Source organism: Globicephala melas, chromosome 7 (assembly GCF_963455315.2).
Source record: "Globicephala melas chromosome 7, mGloMel1.2, whole genome shotgun sequence".
Taxonomy (NCBI): domain Eukaryota; kingdom Metazoa; phylum Chordata; class Mammalia; order Artiodactyla; family Delphinidae; genus Globicephala; species Globicephala melas.
In genome coordinates, this window is record NC_083320.1 from 32,199,060 (window position 1) to 32,221,173 (window position 22,114).

Here is a 22,114-nt window from a genome sequence, read left to right on the forward strand (position 1 = left end):
ATGTATTACCTACTGTCTTCTCACTTTGGTAATTAGGATATAGTTCTCCTTAGACAGTTCCCCTCTTTTCTCCCCTCCCGTTCCCCCATCCTTCGAATATATTTTGGTTGGGTAACTATTCAGTGTTTATATTATCATGACTGTATACATGCAATTTACTGCTAAACTGTATATACTTCTGTTACATTTCCTTTTGGGGACATTACCTTTTGCTTTTCCTGGAATTAAGAATTGTCTTTAGATTTCAAAATAGCTTTTTGTATGTTTATCACTATTTCTACTCCAAACTTTCTCCCAGTTGATTAAATCTCTTACTTGGTTTGAACAAAATTGGTGTTCTGTTAATTTCATCTTCTTAAAGTTCTTCTTTGTCTTTTGTAGTCTTTATTCTAGTATCATTCTTAGGTCTTTTCTCTCAGGTGGGTAAGCTTCTCCAGAGAAGATTCTTCCAATCCCCTGCATGGAGGGCATATGCTTGGCTGCCAATGCTTTAGCACTCATTTGGGAAAGAAGGCATGGGATGTGGAGTGGTCCTTAACACAACCTTCCATTTAATCCTTTCAAGTCAAGGCTATCGACATCTGGGCTACATAATTCTTTGTTGTGGGAGCTATCCTGTGCATTGTAGGATGTTTAGCAGCATCCCTGGCATCTACCCACTAGGTGCCAGTACTACATACATCCCTCCAGTTGTGACAACTAGAAATGTCTCCAGACATTGCTGTCTGTTCCCTGTGAGGCAAAATCGCCCCCATTTGAGAATCACTGTGTAAGTAGAAAGGGTTAATAATAGCAGGTCTGAGCCCTTTTTTTCATGGGAAATGACCTTGGATTTTCCTTCTCCTGGCATTCTTTACTAGAAACTTGATTAATGAATATATAACGTATCCAGGTAATATTGTTTATTGTAAATTGATGCTGATTGGTGAGTGCATATGGATCAGGAAGACTGTGAGTGAACTATAGAAGCCTGTGAAAAGACACTGAACTTGACTCCTGTTGTGCAATGTGTGACTCTTGTAGGTGAGCATGAACATATCCCTCCAGGGGCCCTGGAACCTACACTCATTGGCTGTTAAAATATGCTCCTGGTTCCTGTGAAGCATGGAGTTTCCCTAAGCCAGGGTGATTTCTGTACTTATTCACATGATCTCTTTCTCTTACAGGGTCCAAAAAAGGCCCCTGGTGGGCTGTATAAACCCCTTCTGAAAATAGCGTGCCTCATGCTAGCATGCTGTCTTTGTCTTTGTCTTTCTGCAGAACTAAATGAACCTGGTGCCAAGCTGTGGTCTTTGGGGTCCTATGAATGAATATCGGTCTGAACCTGAGACTGCTGCTGGTGGCAGGAAAGGAGGAAATCTGGGAATTAACTGCTTTCTTAAATATGCTTTCAACCAGTCCTGCTTTTAGTCCCACCTTCATTCACTTCTGCTGATTCTGGAGTCATTTGAGGCTACAGAATGTAAACTGGGGTGCTCCTCTGCTTTTCTCCAGTGCTGGCTTAGCATTCAGCTTTCCTTGGGCCTGCTGAGTGTTTTTTTTACCACTCAGCCATATGCTTTCTGGCTTCCAAATTTTTGTCATGTCTTCTTATGAGTTTGTCTTTAAAACAGCAGCAACAACCAAACCCTTTATCTATGTTTTAGTGAGATTTGGGGAGGGATTGGAACTACCTCATTGGCCATTCACAGTCTCCTTTTCATGTCTACTGTCTCTTGACCTTGGAGTGCCCCAAGGTGCAGTCCTCAGACTACCTTTCTATCTGTATCTACTCCTTTTGTGATCTTACACACTGACAACTCCCAAATTTTAATACCCTATCATTTATTTAAGGCACATTTCCCCCCCCTACATCTTAGTTCCTCTAAAAACAATGGTTCTCAACTGGGAGCTATTTTGTCCCCCAGAGGGCGTTTTTGGCTGTCAGTGATAGAAGGGTGCTCCTGGCATCTGGTGGGTAGGGGCCAGGGGTGCTGCTAAAATCCTGCAATGCACAGGACAGCCTCCACAGCAAACAAGTATCTGACCCAAAATAGTGCCAAGATTGAGGAGCCATGTTCTAAAGCAGGTGGCATCGGTCACTCACTGTCAGCAAGATGGCAATTACACTGTGTTGTGTGAAGCTGTCTGTTGACAGTTTCTGATAAAGATCAAGAAATACCAGCACTAAATCACCTTAGATTCAAGGGAATACAGGTTTCTTTAGCCAGTGCCTCTCCCCTGAACTCCAGGCTCATGCATCCTATTTCTAATCAGTATCTCCATTTGGTTATCTAATAGGTAACTCAGATTTAACTGCTCTAAAACTGAAGCCCTGATTTTTTTCTCCCAGACTTATTCCTCCTGCAGTCTTCTCCATCTCAGTTAATGGCTATTCTGTCCTTCCAGTTCATCAAGCAAAACCCTTGGAGTCTTTATCTCCTTCTCTTTTTTTTTTTCCCCACCCTGCTTCCAATCCAGCAGCCAGTTCTGTTGCCTTAACTTCAGATTATATCCAGAATTTGATCACTTCTCACCACCTTCACTGCCACCAAGCCAACCCTGTCTTGATACAGATTTTTGCAGTAGTCTCCCAATGAGTCTTCTGTGTTCACTGTTCCCTTAACAGTCTGTTATCCACATGTCAGCCAGAATGGTCCTATTAAAGGTAAGTCAGATCTTGCCCCTCCTCCTTTCAAACCCAAAGCCTTTGTATCTTACTCAGTATAAAACCAAAATCCCTACAGTGGCCTGCAGGGCCTTACCAGATCTGCTTTCCTGTTGCCTGCTCCTGTATTCCTTTCTTTCCTCCCTCCCTTACTCTGTCAGCCATACTGCCTCCCAGTTGTTCGTTGCCAGAAGTCAGAGCTTGCCTCAGAGCCTTTTCGTTTGTCCCCCTGCCTGGATGCCCTTCCCTGTGATAGTACCCCTTTACTACCTTTAGGGATTTGCTCAAAAGTCACTTTCCCAGTGAGGCCTTCTGTGATCACCCTATTTTAAAATTGAACTCCTCTTCCTCTGCCCTGTGATACTTTTTATCTCCCTTTTCTGCTTTATATTTCTCTTTATTTTATCACCATTTAAAATACTATATATTTTACTTTTTTAAAAAATAAATTTATTTATTTATGTGTGTATGTATGTATGTTTGGCTGCGGTGGGTCTTCATTGCTGCATGCAGGCTTTCTCTAGTTGCGGCGAGCAGGGGCTACTCTTCATTGCGGTGCGCAGGCTTCTCATTGCAGTGTCTTCTCGTTGTGGAGCACGTGCTCTAGGGCCACGGACTTCGGTAGTTGTGGCATGCAGGCTCAGTAGTTGTGGCTCGCGGGTTCTAGAGCACAGGCTCAGTAGTTGTGGCGCATGGGCTTAGTTGTTCCGCGGCATGTGCGATCTTCCCAGACCAGGGCTTGAACACGTGCCCCCTGCATTGGCAGGTGGATTCTTAACTACTGTGCCACCAGGGAAGTCCTTTACTTCTTTTATTTTGCTCATCTGTCTTCTCCCACTTGAATGTGAGGTCCAGGAGGAGAGGAAATTTTTGAAAAATTTCTTTGATTCCTGATGTGTCTTTAGCACCTAGAACATTATTTGGCTCGTAAGAAGCAGTCAGATATTTGAATGAGCATTTAAATATATGCACATGTTCAATCCATCTTTGTCTAGAAGTCTTGCACTCTAAAATTATCAGCAATTATTTTCTTTCAAGATAGTGGGCGGAGTGCCATGAGTGAAGTAATATGTGAACATTCTGATAGTGAAACTTTTTTTTTAGACCCCACTAAGTTCTTTAGAGGAAGTAATTATACCTGTTTTAAGAAACCTAGGACAGAATAGTTACTTGCACTGAAGTTTGGTGATACAAATACCAGTTGGAAAAATCAATTTGAGATTGGTACTATTTCGTCTTGGGGATGTGGGTATTCAAACTGCCCATTCAAAAATAAATAATTCTGTGGCTTATCTTTCTGCCTCCTTGCTCTCTGAAGCCAGCAGGGATAGGCACAGTATAATTTCACATCAGGGAGAGTATGTCTTTTTCCCCTCCTTTCTCTTTCTTGACTTTTGTTGAAATACTGTGCTTCCAGGCACTTCACATATGTTTATTTCATTTAAGCTTCCCGCTATCCCGGGCATTATTCCAAAGAAGAGATTAAGTAGGTCAAATAACTGGGAAGTCTATATTTGAATTCCAAAACTACATTTGCCTCCCAACTTTTATCAGTATCTTAAAAATAAAGTGAAGCTGATTATCAAAAATGATTATTCCCTGAATGTTAAAGAATGCTTTAAGCATAAAAATATTTTCCATGGATAAACGTAAAAATGAATTACAGAATAATTTTAGTTAGTATTCTTATAAAATCCATCAGTAATGTTCATTTGCTAAGTTTTTAAAATTAGAATTCATTGTAGTTGAAGTAAATTAGGGCTGTTTATATCTAAAGCAATGTGAAATAAATGTTGCAGCTGACTTGCTGGTACTTTTATTCACATTAACTGATAAAACAATTTTTAATAAGACAGCAGTTTTCAAATTTAAATAGTAATTTCATGTTATAAATTTTATATTAAGTAGGGTCTACTGATAAAAGGTTAGTGCTAAAATATACCTGTATATTTATTTTCTGGTGGGATTTAAGGGAATGATTCCTCTGAATTTGGCATTTTATACACATAAATGTGTTTTTAAAGTGAAAATACTTTTAGAAGCTTTTACTGAAGTTTATGGTAGATTCAAAAAGTTTTGCTGAATCTTTAAGAATATTTGATGATCGTATTATAAATATTTTGATAGGAAAAATTCCCTAAATATCTGAGCTACTAAAACTTTTCAGTGTTATATATTTTTTCCTTATGTACATAGGGTTTTTTAAATGAAATATTTCATGGATACACCATTATAACTTGTGATATGCAACACAGCATATCATAGCTTCAGGGCAATTCCTTTACTTCTTTTACTTTCCCGAACTATTTCAGGAATTAATGTGTGCAGAAATTTTGAGGTATTGGAAAGAAAACAGCAATTGTGTTGTACTATCAGGTAACATTGGCATTGAAGTCCCAAATTATTCTTAGAAAACAGCCTTTTGCTCTGAAGTATTAACCAGGTGGGAGCACAGGGCTTTCTGAAACTTTAAGAGGCCTACATATCTAAAAGATTGGGGTTATTAATTATTACAGCTACATTTCGCCTAAAATTCTAGTGGCTATGTTGCTACATCTCACTGAAATTTATTCACGTGTACCAACTTGGTGTTCAATTCTAGATTTCACTGGCCTAGTGAGATTAATAAAAGGAATAGGTATCAGATGAAAGAAGAACTGAAGATTGGTGAAAGCCAGGGGAAAAGCCTGGTCATCACTCATAGACACTTTTCAGACACACCACCCAGTCAACACTGGCATATATGCCCTGATCCTTATTGGGTGGGTTTCTTAGAAATATATGCAGTGTTTCCTTGAGGAAGTGAAAACGCATCTTTATTTGGTTTTAGGTCTGTTTTGTTTTTGTTTTCTGTTTTGCTTTGTGTTGGGAGAGCTGGTAAAGGACCTTATACTGGCTATATAATGGCCAGTTACATATCTAGGAGAGGAATAAACGGAAGAGGGAGGAAAAGAGAAAATAATATCAGCTACTATATTGAGTGCTTATTCTGTGTTGGGCATTGTGCTTTACATGCCTAACACACTGAATCTGTACAGTGCCTTGTGGAATAGGTACCATTACCTCTATTTTACAATGAAAGGAACTAAGGCAGAGTGACTAAATAACTTTCCCAAGGGTTTGAACCCAGACAGTCAGCAATACCTTGCTGTTTCATCACAGAATTGAAGGAGGATCAAGACAAGGCTAGACTGGCCAGTGCTTCTCAGATCCAGACCTAGAGACAGAACTACATGGGCAGTAGAAAAAAGGCAAAGAGATTTATGCAGCAACATCCCCATCTTGTGGTGTTTTAGTATATTCCCGAATATATTGTTAAAATTTAACAGCTATAAGCTAGCTCTAATCTAAATGAATTGAGGCTTAAATAAAATTCAGATGATGGCTGGTGGTTTCCCACTTTTGATATAATAGTAAAGTAATTATTACTCATTAATGTTTATAGCAACTTTTGGAGATAAATGCTGTCATTACACCATTTTACACATGAGGAAACAGGTTAAATAATAAGCCCAGAGTCGCATTGCCAGGAAACGACTGAGCTGGGGCTTGAAACAGGCCCTCTGGCCGCAGGGTCTGGATTCTTAACCATCATGCTATATTTATTTTTAATATTTGCGAAGAGCATATACACATATCAGTAAGAGATGATGAACGTTTTATTGAAGCATTAATGTGTGTTCACAAACCTCCACTTTCCTCCAGTTGTTATCTAAGGTGTACGCTACCAAAACGAAGTGTTTTATTTTGTAACCATGGTTTTGGTAGAAGGTCATTTCTTGATTATGGGTGGGCTCCTGTGTTCAGATCAGTGCTTCTCTATACATCCTCCCCCCACAAGATTCTGGCTCGTAAATGGTACTTTTAACACGTTACAGGTTCAGTTCAAGAAAGCAGTGATCCATAACTTGCTTTGCAGAGATTTGTGGAGAGTTTTTGAGAGATTGATAGAGAACGTGATAGCTTTATAACAAATGAAAGATTTTGAAACTGAGAAGGTATGGAGCAAAGTTTGTGTGCAGAATTGACCTTCACATTCACTTCTTGTATGTGTTTTGAGCACAGCTTTTAGATTTATGAAAGTAGTGATGAAGAAAAGATAAAAATACTACCAAAAAAAGTATTTAAATAGTAGTAGTATTTTTTGTAGTATTTAAATATTTTATGGAAATGGAACCTATTTAACGTTAAAGAAATGATTTCTATCATTGCATAATCCCTTTTCATCTTTATTAAGATAACAACATTTAATCTTTGTTTGCATATGTACTGTTTTCTATTGTCTTTGTTACTTCCCATATGTATATTCATTTTTGGTAAGGATATGTTGAATTTTAATAATATAATGGTTCCATCATACTGTTTAACATGGCATATAGGCAGCCATCTCTTGTTGAACACCTTGGATTGTGATTTTTTTTAACTAACCAGTAAGTGTTTAGAAATATGACGGGAGCTTGTGTGAGATTGAGCCTAGAGAGAATATATATTTTTTAAACTTTTTATTTTGAAACAATGTCAAATTTACAAAAATTTGAAAGAATAGTACAAAGAACTCATGAAACTCTTTACTCATGTTCACTAATTTTTAACCTTTTGCCACACTTTATTTTTTATGTATATACATTTTTTTCCTGAACCATTTGAGAGTTGGTTGCATTTATCATGCCTTTTTAGCCCTTAATACTTAAGTCTTTATTTCCTAAAAATGAGGATAATGGCATTATAGATTTGATAGGCCTCCCATTGATGCAGTGATTGACACAGCGCTATAGGATATGTTGACTGAGAAAATGTATAGAGGGGAAAGCAAAAACAGTCTTGATCTGGCCAAGCAAGTGGCATGAAGGCCAAGAAGTAATAGTTATTCATACATTCCATAAATATTGGAGCACCTAGACACTGTGACGGGCTGTAAGGGATAAAACTATGAACATAATACACAACGTCCTTAGGAGATTATAATTTATTGTCTGAGGAAAGGGGTGTCAATACAGACAACCAAAGAAGCAATTTTAGTACAGTGAGTAAAGTACTATGATAGGAAAGACAGAAACCTTGGTTAAAAGGTCATTGATGACTTTGAGAATGAATAACAGAATGTATTACAACTCAAAGGATGAAGACTTTGGAGAAGAAAGGTGGATGCTAGATTGCAGGGAATTAAGGGATAAGTGCAAGAGGTACACCGTAGCTGAATTCAAAAGTCAAAAATAATGAAAGTAAAAAATAATAGTTTAACAAGAGGAGGGTACCCAGAAGAATTGAATGTTTTTCTGTCCTTCTCAGCCCCAGTAAGCTAGACCAGTTGAGTATCAGAGACTGAGATATTAGAAGGGGAATGAGTGGGATCTAGGACATGGTTAGCTTTGGAGGGGAAAAAAGGGTATTTACTCATATAGAAGTGGAGAGAAGGATGAGAATATGGGTGTAGTTGTAGGATACATTTTAGGGATGAAGATCCTCATGATAGATGCGATTTTCTTAGAAATGGAAGGAAGTGAGGTCATAGGGAGAGGTTGAAGGATGAAACCAGGAAGTTGAAGAACTTGGAAACTACTTGTTCCCTCTAAGAACAAGCTTAGAGGGAATGACTTAGAGAGAGGAGAAAAGATTAAGAGTACTGCTAAAGAACAGTTAAGGCCCAGTTGGGGTTCCGTATGAATTGGTACTGGACACACTCTTTCTGTGTAGTTCTCCGATAGAGCTCTACTGTCCAGAAGGAGAGTGAGGTTATCCTTAAATTATCAAGGGTTAGGATCATCTGGTTCTTACCTTTTCTATTTTTGCACAGTATAATGAGGTGCATGCAACTTTTCATTACTATTTTGTTTCAATGATTCATTTCAGTGATCTTTTTCTCTTCCTGCATGATAATGAGAACTGCCCTTTTCCACCTCCTTTACCTATCATTTTCTTCCTTCCTGCATTTTCACAGCATGCTATTTCTCTGAGATGTCCCAGCAAGCAGGCCAAGCGTCATATTGACTTCACAGAAGAACAGGCTGAGCTGACACCTGTAAGTTCTGTAAACATGTCCATTGGGACTACTCAAATTTTATTAGCAAAGAGGAATGCATTCTCTACAACTCCTGATGGTGAAACCTTGTCATATATCTCAATTTTTTGAACACAAACAAAGCTTAATAAATAAGCAGAAACAAATGAGCAACTGTATGATACAGTATTATTGAATGTTAAAACTCATGGTAAGAGTATGTTGGTGGTTGTATATCTGGTATAGAGAAATTTTATATCAGAACCTTTTTTATTAAGCTAAGGGCTTCTGTAAATTTCTCAAGATATTGCTAAATTTGGCTGTTCTTCAGAAGGGGGATATCAAGTGTAATGACTCTTCTGCACTGATGCTTAACAGAAAACCTAATTTCTTCAAAAATGTATCCTCTGGTCAGTGGTTGACACACCTGGATGCTTCAGAGCTGCGCTGTTCCATACGGTAGCCACTAGCCACAAGAGGCTATTAAGCACTTCAAATGTTAATCCAAATTGAGATGTGCTATAAAGATAAAAACACATACTGGATTTTGAAGACTTAGTATGAAAAAAAGAATGTAAAATAAAAGATGCTAATATTAGTTTATTTCATCATTTTCTTTTTACTTTTTTAAAAAAGTGGTTATTAGAAAACTTTAAATTACATTTGTAGTTCATATTATATTTCCATTAGACAGTGCTGCTTCAGAGTCATCTATGAAGCATTAAAAAAAAAAAAAAAAAAGTCCCTGACCCGCACGCAGTTGAATCAGATTCCCTCTGACCTTCCCTTCTCCCCTCCTTCCCTTCCTCCCTCCCTCCCTTCCTTCCTGTCCTTTAAAAATACTGGTAGTAACCCAGTGAATTGATTCCACAACCCACTAATGGGTTATATCCTGCTTAGTGAAAAACACTTCTCCAAGCTTACCTTTGGCCCCTCCCCTACATTCTTAAGCATCAGCCCCTCGTACTGTAATATTTGCATTGTCATCTACTTGTCTCTTCCGCCCGGGCAGCAGTTCTCAGTCCTTTCAGTCCCAGTACCCCTATTTTATAACAGATAATTTATAGCAATACTTTTACTATCCCAAATGAAATTCATAGATAATATAACTTACCTACATACCTGTTTTTGTTTTTGTTTTTTTAGTGAATTTAATGCCCTAACACCTAGTATGAAGGAGAAATAGCCAAAAATAATTTATAATATTATAATGTATCTTTCAGGTTTTAAATTATTGGCCATTTAAAAACTGTACTAAAAGACACAATGAAATAGTCAAATCCTATACTTATTTATAATTAATAACTTTGGATTTAAGAAAAGTGAGATCAGAAGTCATTTTTCTAGTAAAAACAAAGCAGAAATATGGGTGGACCCAGAATTAAAACATGTTATGGCACATAATAGCAGACAAAACGTTCCTGTATATGGTAATTTTAAAAAGGGAAATAACCTTAAATGAAGTAGGGATAATGTGCTGACACAATTTATAGATTGCCAAAGAAAAGAAAATGGTGAAGTACAAAATTCTTGCAAATAAGATGATGCTTATTTATAATTGTAGTGACAAAATTATTCCCTGCCTTGTAGTGTGGGATGAGGTAGTGATAAAATGATTTTTATATTTGACTTTTTACATTACAGATTTCTCATTGTGCTATATTTTAAATAATTCTGAAAGATAGAGTAATTGAAATATTTTAAAATAATCTGTGTTAATGAAACTCAGTGAAATTCCTGCCTTTCATGTCTTTTCATTAATTTAACAGTATCTGGTTCTTAATTCTGTTAAAAGGAATATCAGCTCTCTCCTGTCATTTATTTGCATGTGACAGAGTGCACACTGATACTACCAGTTCTCATATTGGCAAATCTTACTTCAAGCTGGGTTTCCATTGGTGAGATGATTTTCCAACATAATGAATAATTCTTGGTAAATGTTGAACGGGAATTAAGTGCAGGCTTCCCTCAATTTATTTTACATGGTAAATAGCATTCCTGGAAGAGTCACTGAATATCAAAATTATATAGAAATACTTTGTTCTTATGTGTAAAATGGAGTTACTGAGTTCTAAACTCAGATTGTTATCAACAGGAATTCCCATCTATAATAAGGACATTAAAAATTCATGTGTGATGTGGGACTTGTTATTATATGACATTGTTCCGTGCTTGCAGGGCATCTAGCATTTCTGACTTCCCTCCTGATAAATACCAGTAATGCCGCCCTCCTCCTCATTGTGACAGCCCAAAATATCCCCAGCTTTTTCTGAAATGCCTCCTTGAGGGAAGCACCACCCAAGTTGAGAACCACTGATATCTCCCTTTGCTCTGTCTCTACCCTCCACCCCACCCACAGCTGCCTCCTACTCATCCTCCAGGACTCTAGGCCTTTTCAGAAATACTTTGCTGAGCCCCTAATTTGGGTTTAGACACTGCCTCTACCTCTTACTTGCTCCTATACCACTTAACATACTGTATTACAGTTGTCAGTTATCTCCCTATTAGACTCTAAACTCTGTGAGAGCAGGGAGTGCCTTTGCATCTCCAGTGCCTGGCATGGTTCCAGGTTCAACGCTGAATAAATAGTGAATAAATGAAAAAAGGAGGGAAATAGACGAGAGAGAGAAAATGGGCTGATACACCAGTGAAATGGATTAAAAATAGGCTATTGACTTTGTGTTGTTAGTGGTAAATGAAAGAAAATATAAGAAGGCCCTATTTAAATGAAGCTATGTGCATTTTTGTTACGAGCCACGTGTACCAAGACTGAGGCTGACTTAACAGTGTGCCCAGAACACTGTGTCTTTCCCTTTTCTCAGTCCTCCACCTGCACTCCACTCTCCTCATCCCTCTCGCATCTTTCTCCAGTAACCAGTTCTCGGCCACCAGCACCTCCCTCCTGAGCAATTCTAGAGCACTGTGTGACGGGCGCCAGTAGGGGAAGGAAGATAAGGCATTTATTGAAGGAAGGTGTTAGCTGCTTGTGGTTTCTAGATTTTCATTTTTTTCTGCTACAAATACTTGTGGCTTAGAGGGAACGTGGAGCCCTGGCCAGTGGTGAAGCAGTGCATGGCTGAGTGACTGTCCCAAACACAAAGGGGTTATGATCTTGTTCAGCTACTGCTTGTAGTCTCATTTTTTTAGATGTGGTGTTTTGGGGGGTCACCAACCATTAATGATTATCCTCTTTTTATTTTAAGGTATTTAAACCTTTCAGTATTTTAAAATCAGTAACTTCTACTTCTGGGTCTTTAAACAAATACAGTTAGATAATATTGTTTCTTACTGATCAGATATAGATTTTTTTAGTGATTTGAAGTCTTGAGGTGATTTGAGTTTGAAGACTGACTAAATTTTGTAAGATCCTTTTTTTTAAGTTTAAACTTGAATTTAATGTCTAGAATTATATTTACCAAAGAATAGTTTGTTTTGATGGCCTCAAGCAGAATTTTTTTTTAATTTGAAAAATAATTATCTGAATATAGATATTCTACTCATTTGGGGGATCTTTATCTGAGAAAGTAACTTTTATGAGTAAGACAGATAGGACTAGGTTTTCAAGAAATTATTTTCTATATGTTCTACATAATTACGTAAGAATACGTTTTTCCCATTATATATGAATAACAAAAAATGAATGAGAATAAGAGCAATGAAAGTTATAGTTGCTCTTTTTAATTGTCCTCAGTTTTCTTCCTGGTCTTAGCTGATTGCTAACCTCAAATTAAATTCAATTTTCAGAAACTTCTGCTTAACCTGGCGTTTTTATAGGTGAGCCAACTAATCTTTACCTTCAGGGGATTATACCATCTAGGTAAATGAGGACCTAGAGATAATTTTCTCCGTTCTTATTATTGTTTGACCTTTTAGTGCTAATATTGATGAAAACGTCCAGTTTTTGTTTTAAATCTTAGGATTTTTTTTTTTTTTAGTGTTTTTTTTCTTGTTTGTTTTGTTTTTTTTTGTTTTTGCTGTACACGGGCCTCTCACTGTTGTGGCCTCTCCCGTTGCGGAGCACAGGCTCCGGACGCGCAGGCTCAGTGGCCATGGCTCACGGGCCCAGCCACTCCGCGGCATGTGGGATCTTCCCGGACCGGGGCACGAACCCGTGTCCCCTGCATCGGCAGGCAGACTCCCAACCACTGCACCACCAGGGAAGCCCTTAGGGTTTTTTTTTTGTTTTGTTTTGTTTTTTGTTTTTTTCCCCCCCAGGAGTAGGTGAAAGGGGCAGGTATGCTTGTAAGGTTCATCTTGAACTAAAAGCTAAAAAAAAAATACAGGCAGTGACATACAATATAGCAAACCCAACACAACATAGTGCAGATATGAGCAAAGATTAAGTTAATATTATTTTCTGTAACAGTGTTTTAATTTTGAAGTTGTGTATCTTGTTATCTGTGACAATGAACTTTATGAGAGTAGGTGCTGTTCTAGTATTTCTCTCCAAAAAATTTGTTCCTCAAGAATAACTTGATATATACTTAGATTTATAAAATATAATATTATAGAATACTTTCTATAACTCTACTCAGCTGTGCCATGCATTGTTTTAAATGGTGGTTAGTAACTACATAACATTAAAAAATAAATACTAACTTAGAATTATTTAGGGATAAGCAAGTCTGAATTACACATATATCAAAACAGCAGCAATTTATACTATATGAGTTTAATAAATACAGTTGCAAAAGCATAACTTACAATGTTTACAACCTTACTAAAAAGGTTTTAAGGGGGAAGAGGACAGTTAGGGACTATGTTATTCACAAATCATTTTTATGAAAATATACTAATTGAATTCATTTAACCAACTTAAGGGAAGACACTTCATAATATTTTGTTTATATCATTCATTTGCTATACAAGTCCTTTACTTGGGCAACACAGTACTGTTAATACTGATATAATGAGTGAATTAATAAAATTTTACTGAAAACACGTGATAACATTAGGCAAAATATTTATGGACATTTTTCCTCTTGGTGTGGCTATCATTGATTTGGTCAGAAATACTTGCAAAAGTTTTAAAACTGAGGAAGGAATAGGGATAGTCATTCGTCTTTGACACCTGTTTATTTGTGCTGTGTGCACAGCAATCAGAAGCACAGCCCTAAAAGACAAATTGCTCTGTGATCTTTGCAGGGTGTGATCCATTTTCCCAGAGCTGAGGGGTCAGCAGGAGTGGGCTAGGGCATGCCTGCTGGCAATGGTGGTATCTTTCCCTCCCCCTCCTTTTCTTTTTCTTTTTTTAAATTTGGTCATATTTCATTGAGTTTAGGTAAAATATGAAATTAATGGTAGAGAATCATTCTTGCTTTGTCAACGTTATATTTTAAACACATAAAACCTCCACTGACTTCTATTGCCTTTTTTGTTTGATTGTTTTTCTCTCTCTTTTCCTGCACAAGCACTCGTATCTGGACAGGGAAACCTCCCTTCTTCTGAGAAACATTGCAGGAAAACCTTCTCATTTGCTGACCAAGGTGATACTTCTTCTTCCACCTGCATGTAAATATTTATTGCCTTATAGGTAGAATGTAATTTCTGTTTTTGACTGTGCTCTCAGATTTCTCAGGTTGTGCTTTCTTATTTTTGCACCTTTGTTCTTAATAGAGGTATTTTTTTCTCTTACTGAAGGTAATTATTTACTGATCTTAATAACTATCAGAAAATACTGAGAGTAGAAAATATTTTCAGTAATTTTTCACTAGTTTTTAACTTTCGTAAATACCTGACAGCCTGCCCAAGTGTGTTGGCACTTTTTCTAGTTTAACATTGTATTTAATTTTGAAGTCTGAAATGATTGTTTAATTTTAACTTACTTCTAATGGTCATCCATGCTGTGAGGTACTTTAGCAAACTTTGTTTTTTAATTTTTGTTTATATTATCAATGCCTCATTTAATTAAACATTTATTTATATAAACAGAATCTTACTTTACATTAGTTTAATCAAATTGGAAGAGAAGGCTGCAATTTAAATTTCTCAGTTCTCTGCCCTCAGAATGGTTTGAATCAGTCCAGCTGGATTTTCATTGGGCTTGCATTTTACAACAATTTAAAATCACTTAGCCACTGTCATCATTAACTCAGGAAGAACAGAATAGGGAAGCTGAACAGCTTTCTACCTCCTCACAAGTCATGTTTTTATTTTGTTATTTTATTTAAATAATGTTAAATTCAAGCATGTCAGACTTGGTTATAGATAGTTTCTGAAGAATATACAAAGTAATTATGGTTTATGTCTCTTAAGTTTTCATTATCGTATCAGAGGGTTTCTTTCTTTTTTTTTTTTTTTGCGGTACGCGGGCCTCTCACTGTTGTGGCCTCTCCCGTTGCGGGGCACAGGCTCCGGACGCGCAGGCTCAGCGGCCATGGCTCACGGGCCCAGCCGCTCCGCGGCATGTGGGATCTTCCCGGACTTTAAAAAATTATTTCTTCTTAACTTTATAAACTTGTGAAAGAAGATGGTAAAGCTAAAATTAAAATCTCCATGAGTAACAGCTCAAAGAGAAGACTCAAGAATCAGCAATAGGACTTCCGGGAAGATGGCAGAAGAGTAAGACTCGGAGATCACCTTCCTCCCCACAGATACACCAGAAATACATCTACGCGTGGAACAACTCCTACGGAGCACCTACTGAACGCTGGCAGAAGACCTCAGACCTCCCAAAAGGCAAGGAACCCCCCACGTACCTGGTTAGGGCAAAAGAAAAAAGAATAAACAGAGACAAAAGGATAGGGACGGGACCTGCACCAGCGGGAAGGAGCTGTGAAGGAGAAAAAGTGTCCACACACTAGGAAGCCCCTTCGCGGGCGGAGACTGCGGGTGGCGGAGTGGGGGAGCTTCGGAGCCGCGGAAGAGAGCACAGCAACAGGGGTGCGGAGGGCAAAGCAGAGAGATTCCAGCGCAGAGGATCGGGGCCGACCGGCACTCACCAGCCGAGAGGCTTGTCTGCTCGCCCGATGGGGCGGGCGGGGCTGGGAGCTGAGGCTCCGGCTTCTGTCGGAGCGCCGGGAGAGGACTGAGCTTGGCGGCGTGAACACAGCCTGCAGGGCGTTAGTGCACCGCGGCTAGCCGGGAGAGAGTCCGGGGAAAAGTCTGGACCTGCCGAAGAGGCAAGAGACTTTTTCTTCCCTCTTTGTTTCCTGGTGCACGAGGAGAGGGGATTAAGAACGCTGCTTAAGAGAGCTCCAGAAACGGGCGTGAGCCGCGGCTAAAAGTGCAGAGCCCAGAGACAGACATGAGACGCTAAGGTCGCTGCTGCCGCCACCAAGAAGCCTGTGTGTGAACACAGGTCACTATCCACACCCCCTTACGGGGAGCCTGTGCAGCCCGCCACTGCCAGGGTCCCGGGATCCAGGGACAACTCACCCGGGAGAACACACGGCGCGCCTCAGGCTAGCAACGTCACGGTGGCCTCTGCCGCCGCAGGCCCGCCCCGCACTCCGTGACCCACCCCCACCCACCCCCCCACCCCCGCCCCTGGCCTGAGTGAGCCAGAGCCTCCGAATCAGCGGCTCCTTTAACCCCGTCCTGTCTGAGCAAAGAACAGATGCCCTCTGGCAACCTACACGCACAGGCGGGGCCAAATCCAAAGCTGAGCCCCTGGGAGCTGTGAGAACAAAGAAGAGAAAGGGAAATCTCTCCCAGCAGCCTCAGAAGCAGCGGATTAAAGCTCCACAATCAACTTGATGTACCCTGCATCTGTGGAATACATGAATAGACAACGAATCATCCCAAATTAAGGAGCGGTGTGGATGAAAGACTCTTGGTGCTGCAGCCAGGAGTTAGTGCTGTGCCTCTGAGGTGGGAGAGCCAACTTCAGGACACTGGTCCACAAGAGGCCTCCCAGCTGCACATAATATCAAACGGCGAAAATCTCCCAGAGATCTCCATCTCAACGCCAGCACCCAGCTTCACTCAACAACCAGCAAGCTACAGTGCTGGACATCCTATGCCAAACAACTAGCAAGACAGGAACACAACCCCACCCATTAGCGGAGAGGCTGCCCAAAATCATAATAAGTCTACAGACACCCCAAAACACACCACCAGACGGGGACCTGCCCACCAGAAAGACAAGATCCAGCCTCATCCACCAGAACACAGGCACTAGTCCCCTCCACCAGGAAGCCTACACAACCCACTGAACCAACCTTAGCCACTGGGGACAGACACAAAAACAACAGGAACTACGAACCTTCAGCCTGCAAAAAGGAGACCCCAAACACAGTAAGATAAGCAAAATGAAAAGACAGAAAAACACAGCAGATGAAGGAGCAAGATAAAAACCCACCAGACCTAACAAATGAAGAGGAAATAGGCAGTCGACCTGAAAAAGAATTCAGAATAATGATAGTAAAGATGATCCAAAATATTGGAAATAGAATAGACAAAATGCAAGAATCAGTTAACAAGGACCTAGAAGACCTAAAGATGAAACAAACAATGATGAACAACACAATAAATGAAATGAAAAATACTCTAGATGGGATCAATAGCAGAATAACTGAGGCAGAAGAACGGATAAGTGACCTGGAAGATAAAATAGTGGAAATAACTACTGCAGAGCAGAATAAAGAAAAAAGAATGAAAAGAACTGAGGACAGTCTCAGAGACCTCTGGGACAACATTAAACGCACCAACATTCGAATTATAGGGGTTCCAGAAGAAGAAGAGAGAAAGGGACTGAGAAAATATTTGAAGAGATTATAGTTGAAAACTTCCCTAATATGGGAAAGGAAATAGTTAATCAAGTCCAGGAAGCACAGAGAGTCCCATACAAGATAAATCCAAGGAGAAATACTCCAAGACACATATTAATCAAACTGTCAAAAATTAAATACAAAGAAAACATATTAAAAGCAGCAAGGGAAAAACAACAAATAACACACAAGGGAATCCCCATAAGGTTAACAGCTGATCTTTCAGCAGAAACTCTGCAAGCCAGAAGGGAGTGGCAGGACATATTGAAAGTGTTGAAGGAGAAAAACCTGCAACCAAGATTACTCTACCCAGCAAGGATCTCATTCAGATTTGATGGAGAAATTAAAACCTTTACAGACAAGCAAAAGCTGAGAGAGTTCAGCACCACCAAACCAGCTCTACAACAACTGCTAAAGGAACTTCTCTAGGCAAGAAACACAAAAAAGGAAAAGACGTACAATAACGAACCCAAAACAATTAAGAAAATGGGAATGGGAACACACACATCGATAATTACCTTAAATGTAAATGGACTAAATGCTCGCACCAAAAGACACAGATTGGCTGAATGGATACAAAAACAAGACGCATATATTTGCTGTCTACAAGAGACCCACTTCAGACATAGAGACACATACAGACTGAAAGTAAGGGGATGGAAAAAGGTATTTCATGCAAATGGAAACCAAAAGAAAGCTGGAGTAGCAATTCTCATATCAGACAAAATAGACTTTAAAATAAAGACTATTAGAAGAGACAAAGAAGGACACTACATAATGATCAAGGGATCGATCCAAGAAGAAGATATAACAATTGTAAATATTTATGCACCCAACATAGGAGCACCTCAATACATAAGGCAAATACAGCCATAAAAGGGGAAATCGACAGTAACACATTCATAGTAGGGGACTTTAACACCCCACTTTCACCAATGGACAGATCATCCAAAATGAAAATAAATAAGGAAACACAAGCTTTAAATGATACATTAAACGAGATGGACTTAATTGATATTTATAGGACATTCCATCCAAAAACAACAGAATACACATTTTTGTCAAGTGCTCATGGAACATTCTCCAGGATAGATCATATCTTGGGTCACAAATCAAGCCTTGGTAAATTTAAGAAAATTGAAATTGTATCAAGTATCTTTTCCGACCACAACGCTCTGAGACTAGATATCAATTACAGGAAAAGATCTGTAAAAAATACAAACACATGAAGGCTAAACAATACACTACTTAATAACGAAGTGATCACTGAAGAAATCAAAGAGGAAATCAAAAAATATCTAGAAACAAATGACAATGAAGACACGACGACCCAAAATCTATGGAATGCAGCAAAAGCAGTTCTCAGAGGGAAGTTTATAGCCATACAATACTACCTTAAGAAACAGGAAACATCTCGAATAAACAACCTAACCTTGCACCTAAAGCAATTAGAGAAAGAAGAACAAAAAAACCCCAAAGTTAGCAGAAGGAAAGAAATCATAAAAATCAGATCAGAAATAAATGAAAAAGAAATGAAGGAAACGATAGCAAAGATCAATAAAACTAAAAGCTGGTTCTTTGAAAGGATAAACAAAATTGATAAACCATTAGCCAGACTCATCAAGAAAAAAAGGGAGAAGACTCAAATCAATAGAATTAGAAATGAAAAAGGAGAAGTAACAACTGACACTGCAGAAATACAAAAGATCATGAGAGATTACTACAAGCAACTCTATGCCAATAAAATGGACAACCTGGAAAAAATGGACAAATTCTTAGAAAGGCACAACTAGCCAAGACTGAATCAGGAAGAAATAGAAAATATGAACAGACCAGTCACAAGCACTGAAATTGAAACTGTGATTAAAAATCTTCCAACAAGCAAAAGCCCAGGACCAGATGGCTTCACAGGCAAATTCTATCAAACATTTAGAGAAGAGCTATCACCTATCCTTCTCAAACTTCCAAAATATAGCAGAGGGAGGAACACTCCCCAAGTCATTCTGTGAGGCCACCATCACCCTGATACCAAAACCAGACAAGGACGTCACAAAAAAAGAAAACTACAGGCCAATATCACTGATGAACATAGTTGCAAAAATCCTCAACAAAATACTAGCAAACAGAATCCAACAGCACATTAAACGGATCATACACCATGATCAAGTGGGGTTTATTCCAGGAATGCAAGGATTCTTCAATATACGCAAATCAATCAAGGTGATAAACCATATTAACAAACTGAAGGAGAAAAACCATATGATCATCTCAATAGATGCAGAGAAAGCTTTTGACAAAATTCAACACCCATTTATGATAAAAACCCTGCAGAAAGTAGGCATAGAGGGAACTTTCCTCAACATAATAAAGGCCATATATGACAAACCCACAACCAACATCGTCCTCAATGGTGAAAAACTGAAAGCATTTCCACTAAGATCAGGAACAAGACAAGGTTGCCCACTCTCACCACTCTTATTCAACATAGTTTTGGAAGTTTTAGCCACAGCAATCAGAGAAGAAAAGGAAATAAAAGGAATCCAAATCGGAAAAGAAGAAGTAAAGCTGTCACTGTTTGCAGATGACATGATACTATACATAGAGAATCCTAAAGATGCTACCAGAAAACTACTAGAGCTAATCAATGAATTTGGTAAAGTAGCAGGATACAAAATTAATGCACAGAAATCTCTGGCATTCCTATACACTAATGATGAAAAATCTGAAAGTGAAATCAAGAAAACACTCCCATTTACCATTGCAACAAAAAGAATAAAATATCTAGGAATAAAACTACCTAAGGAGACAGAAGACCTGTATGCAGAAAATTATAAGACACTGATGAAAGAAATTAAAGATGATACGAATAGATGGAGAGATATACCACGTTCTTGGATTGGAAGAATCAACATTGTGAAAATGACTATACTACCCAAAGCAATCTACAGATTCAATGCAATCCCTATCAAACTACCACTGGCATTTTTCACAGAACTAGAACAAAAAATTTCACAATTTGTATGGAAACAAAAAGGCCCCAAATAGCCAAAGCAATCTTGAGAATGAAAAACGGAGCTGGAGGAATCAGGTTTCCTGACTTCAGACTGTACTACAAAGCTACAGTAATCAAGACAGTATGGTACTGGCACAAAAACAGAAATATAGATCAATGGAACAGGATAGAAAGCCCAGAGATAAACCCACGCACATATGGTCACCTTATCTTTGACAAAGGAGGCAGGAATGTACAGTGGAGAAAGGACAGCCTCTTCAATAAGTGGTGCTGGGAAAACTGGACAGCTACATGTAAAAGTATGAGATTAGATCACTCCCTAACACCATACACAAAAATAAGCTCAAAATGGATTAAAGACCTAAATGTAAGGCCAGAAACTATCAAACTCTTAGAGGAAAACATAGGCAGGACACTCTATGACATAAATCACAGCAAGGTCCTTTTTGACCCACCTCCTAGAGAAATGGAAATAAAAACAAAAGTAAACAAATGGGACCTAATGAAACTTAAAAGCTTTTGCGCAGCAAAGGAAACCATAAACAAGACCAAAAGACAACCCTCAGAATGGGAGAAAATATTTGCAAATGAAGCAACTGACAAAGGATTAATCTCCAAAACTTATAAGCACCTCATGCAGCTTAATAACAAAAAAACAACCCAATCCAAAAATGGGCAGAAGACCTAAATAGACATTTCTCCAAAGAAGATATACAGAGTGCCAACAAACACATGAAAGAATGCTCAACATCACTAATCATTAGAGAAATGAAAATCAAAACTACAATGAGATATCATCTCACACCAGTCAGAATGGCCATCATCAAAAAATCTAGAAACAATAAATGCTGGAGAGGGTGTGGAGAAAAGGGAACCCTCTTACACTGTTGGTGGGAATGTAACTTGATACAGCCACTGTGGAGAACAGTATGGAGTTTCCTTAAAAAACTACAAATAGAACTACCATATGACCCAGCAATCCCACTACTGGGCATATACCCTGAGAAAACCATAATTCAAAAAGAGTCATGTACCAAAATGTTCATTGCAGCTCTATTTACAATAGCCCAGAGATGGAAACAACCGAAGTGTCCATCATTGGATGAATGGATAAAGAAGATGTGGCACATATATACAATGGAATATTACTCAGCCATAAAAAGAAACGAAATTGAGCTATTTGTAATGAGGTGGATAGACATAGAGTCTGTCATACAGAGTGAAGTAAGTCAGAAAGAGAGAGACAAATACTGTATGCTAACACATATATATGGAATTTAAGGAAAAAAAATGTCATGAAAAACCTAGGGGTGAAACAGGAATAAAGACACAGACCTACTAGAGAATGGACTTGAGGATATGGGGAAGGGGAAGGGGAAGCTGTGACAAAGCGAGAGAGAGGCATGGACATATATACACTACCAAACGTAAGGTAGATAGCTAATGGGAAGCAGCCGCATAGCACAGGGAGATCAGCTCGGTGCTTTGTGACCGCCTGGAGGGGTGGGATAGGGAGGGTGGGAGGGAGGGAGACGCAAGAGGGAAGAGATATGGGAACATATGTATATATATAACTGATTCATTTTGTTGTGAAGCTGAAACTAACATACCATTGTAAAACAATTATACTCCAATAAGATGTTAAAAAAAAAAAAAAAAGAATCAGCAATAAAACCCTTTCTTTTGCTTGAGTTTCTCTCCCTAAAGGAGATCTAGGAATAGGGTAGAAGCAGCTTAAAGATGAG

The 22,114-nt window shown here is 38.7% G+C and overlaps 1 protein-coding gene across 6 annotated transcripts in view; it reads left to right on the top strand.

Annotated features, from left to right (window-relative positions):
• Positions 1–22,114, top strand: part of RAPH1 (Ras association (RalGDS/AF-6) and pleckstrin homology domains 1) — a 98,509-nt gene that overhangs the window by 42,427 nt on the left and 33,968 nt on the right. The window contains exons 5-6 of one of the 6 annotated variants that reach the window (XM_060301972.1): positions 8,586–8,666; positions 14,057–14,131. The exons of the other annotated variants lie outside the window; for them this stretch is intronic. Of the exons in view, the coding sequence (XP_060157955.1) occupies positions 8,586–8,666; positions 14,057–14,131 (156 nt within the window). The remainder of the gene's footprint in view (positions 1–8,585; positions 8,667–14,056; positions 14,132–22,114) is intronic. 6 annotated transcript variants of the gene reach the window in all.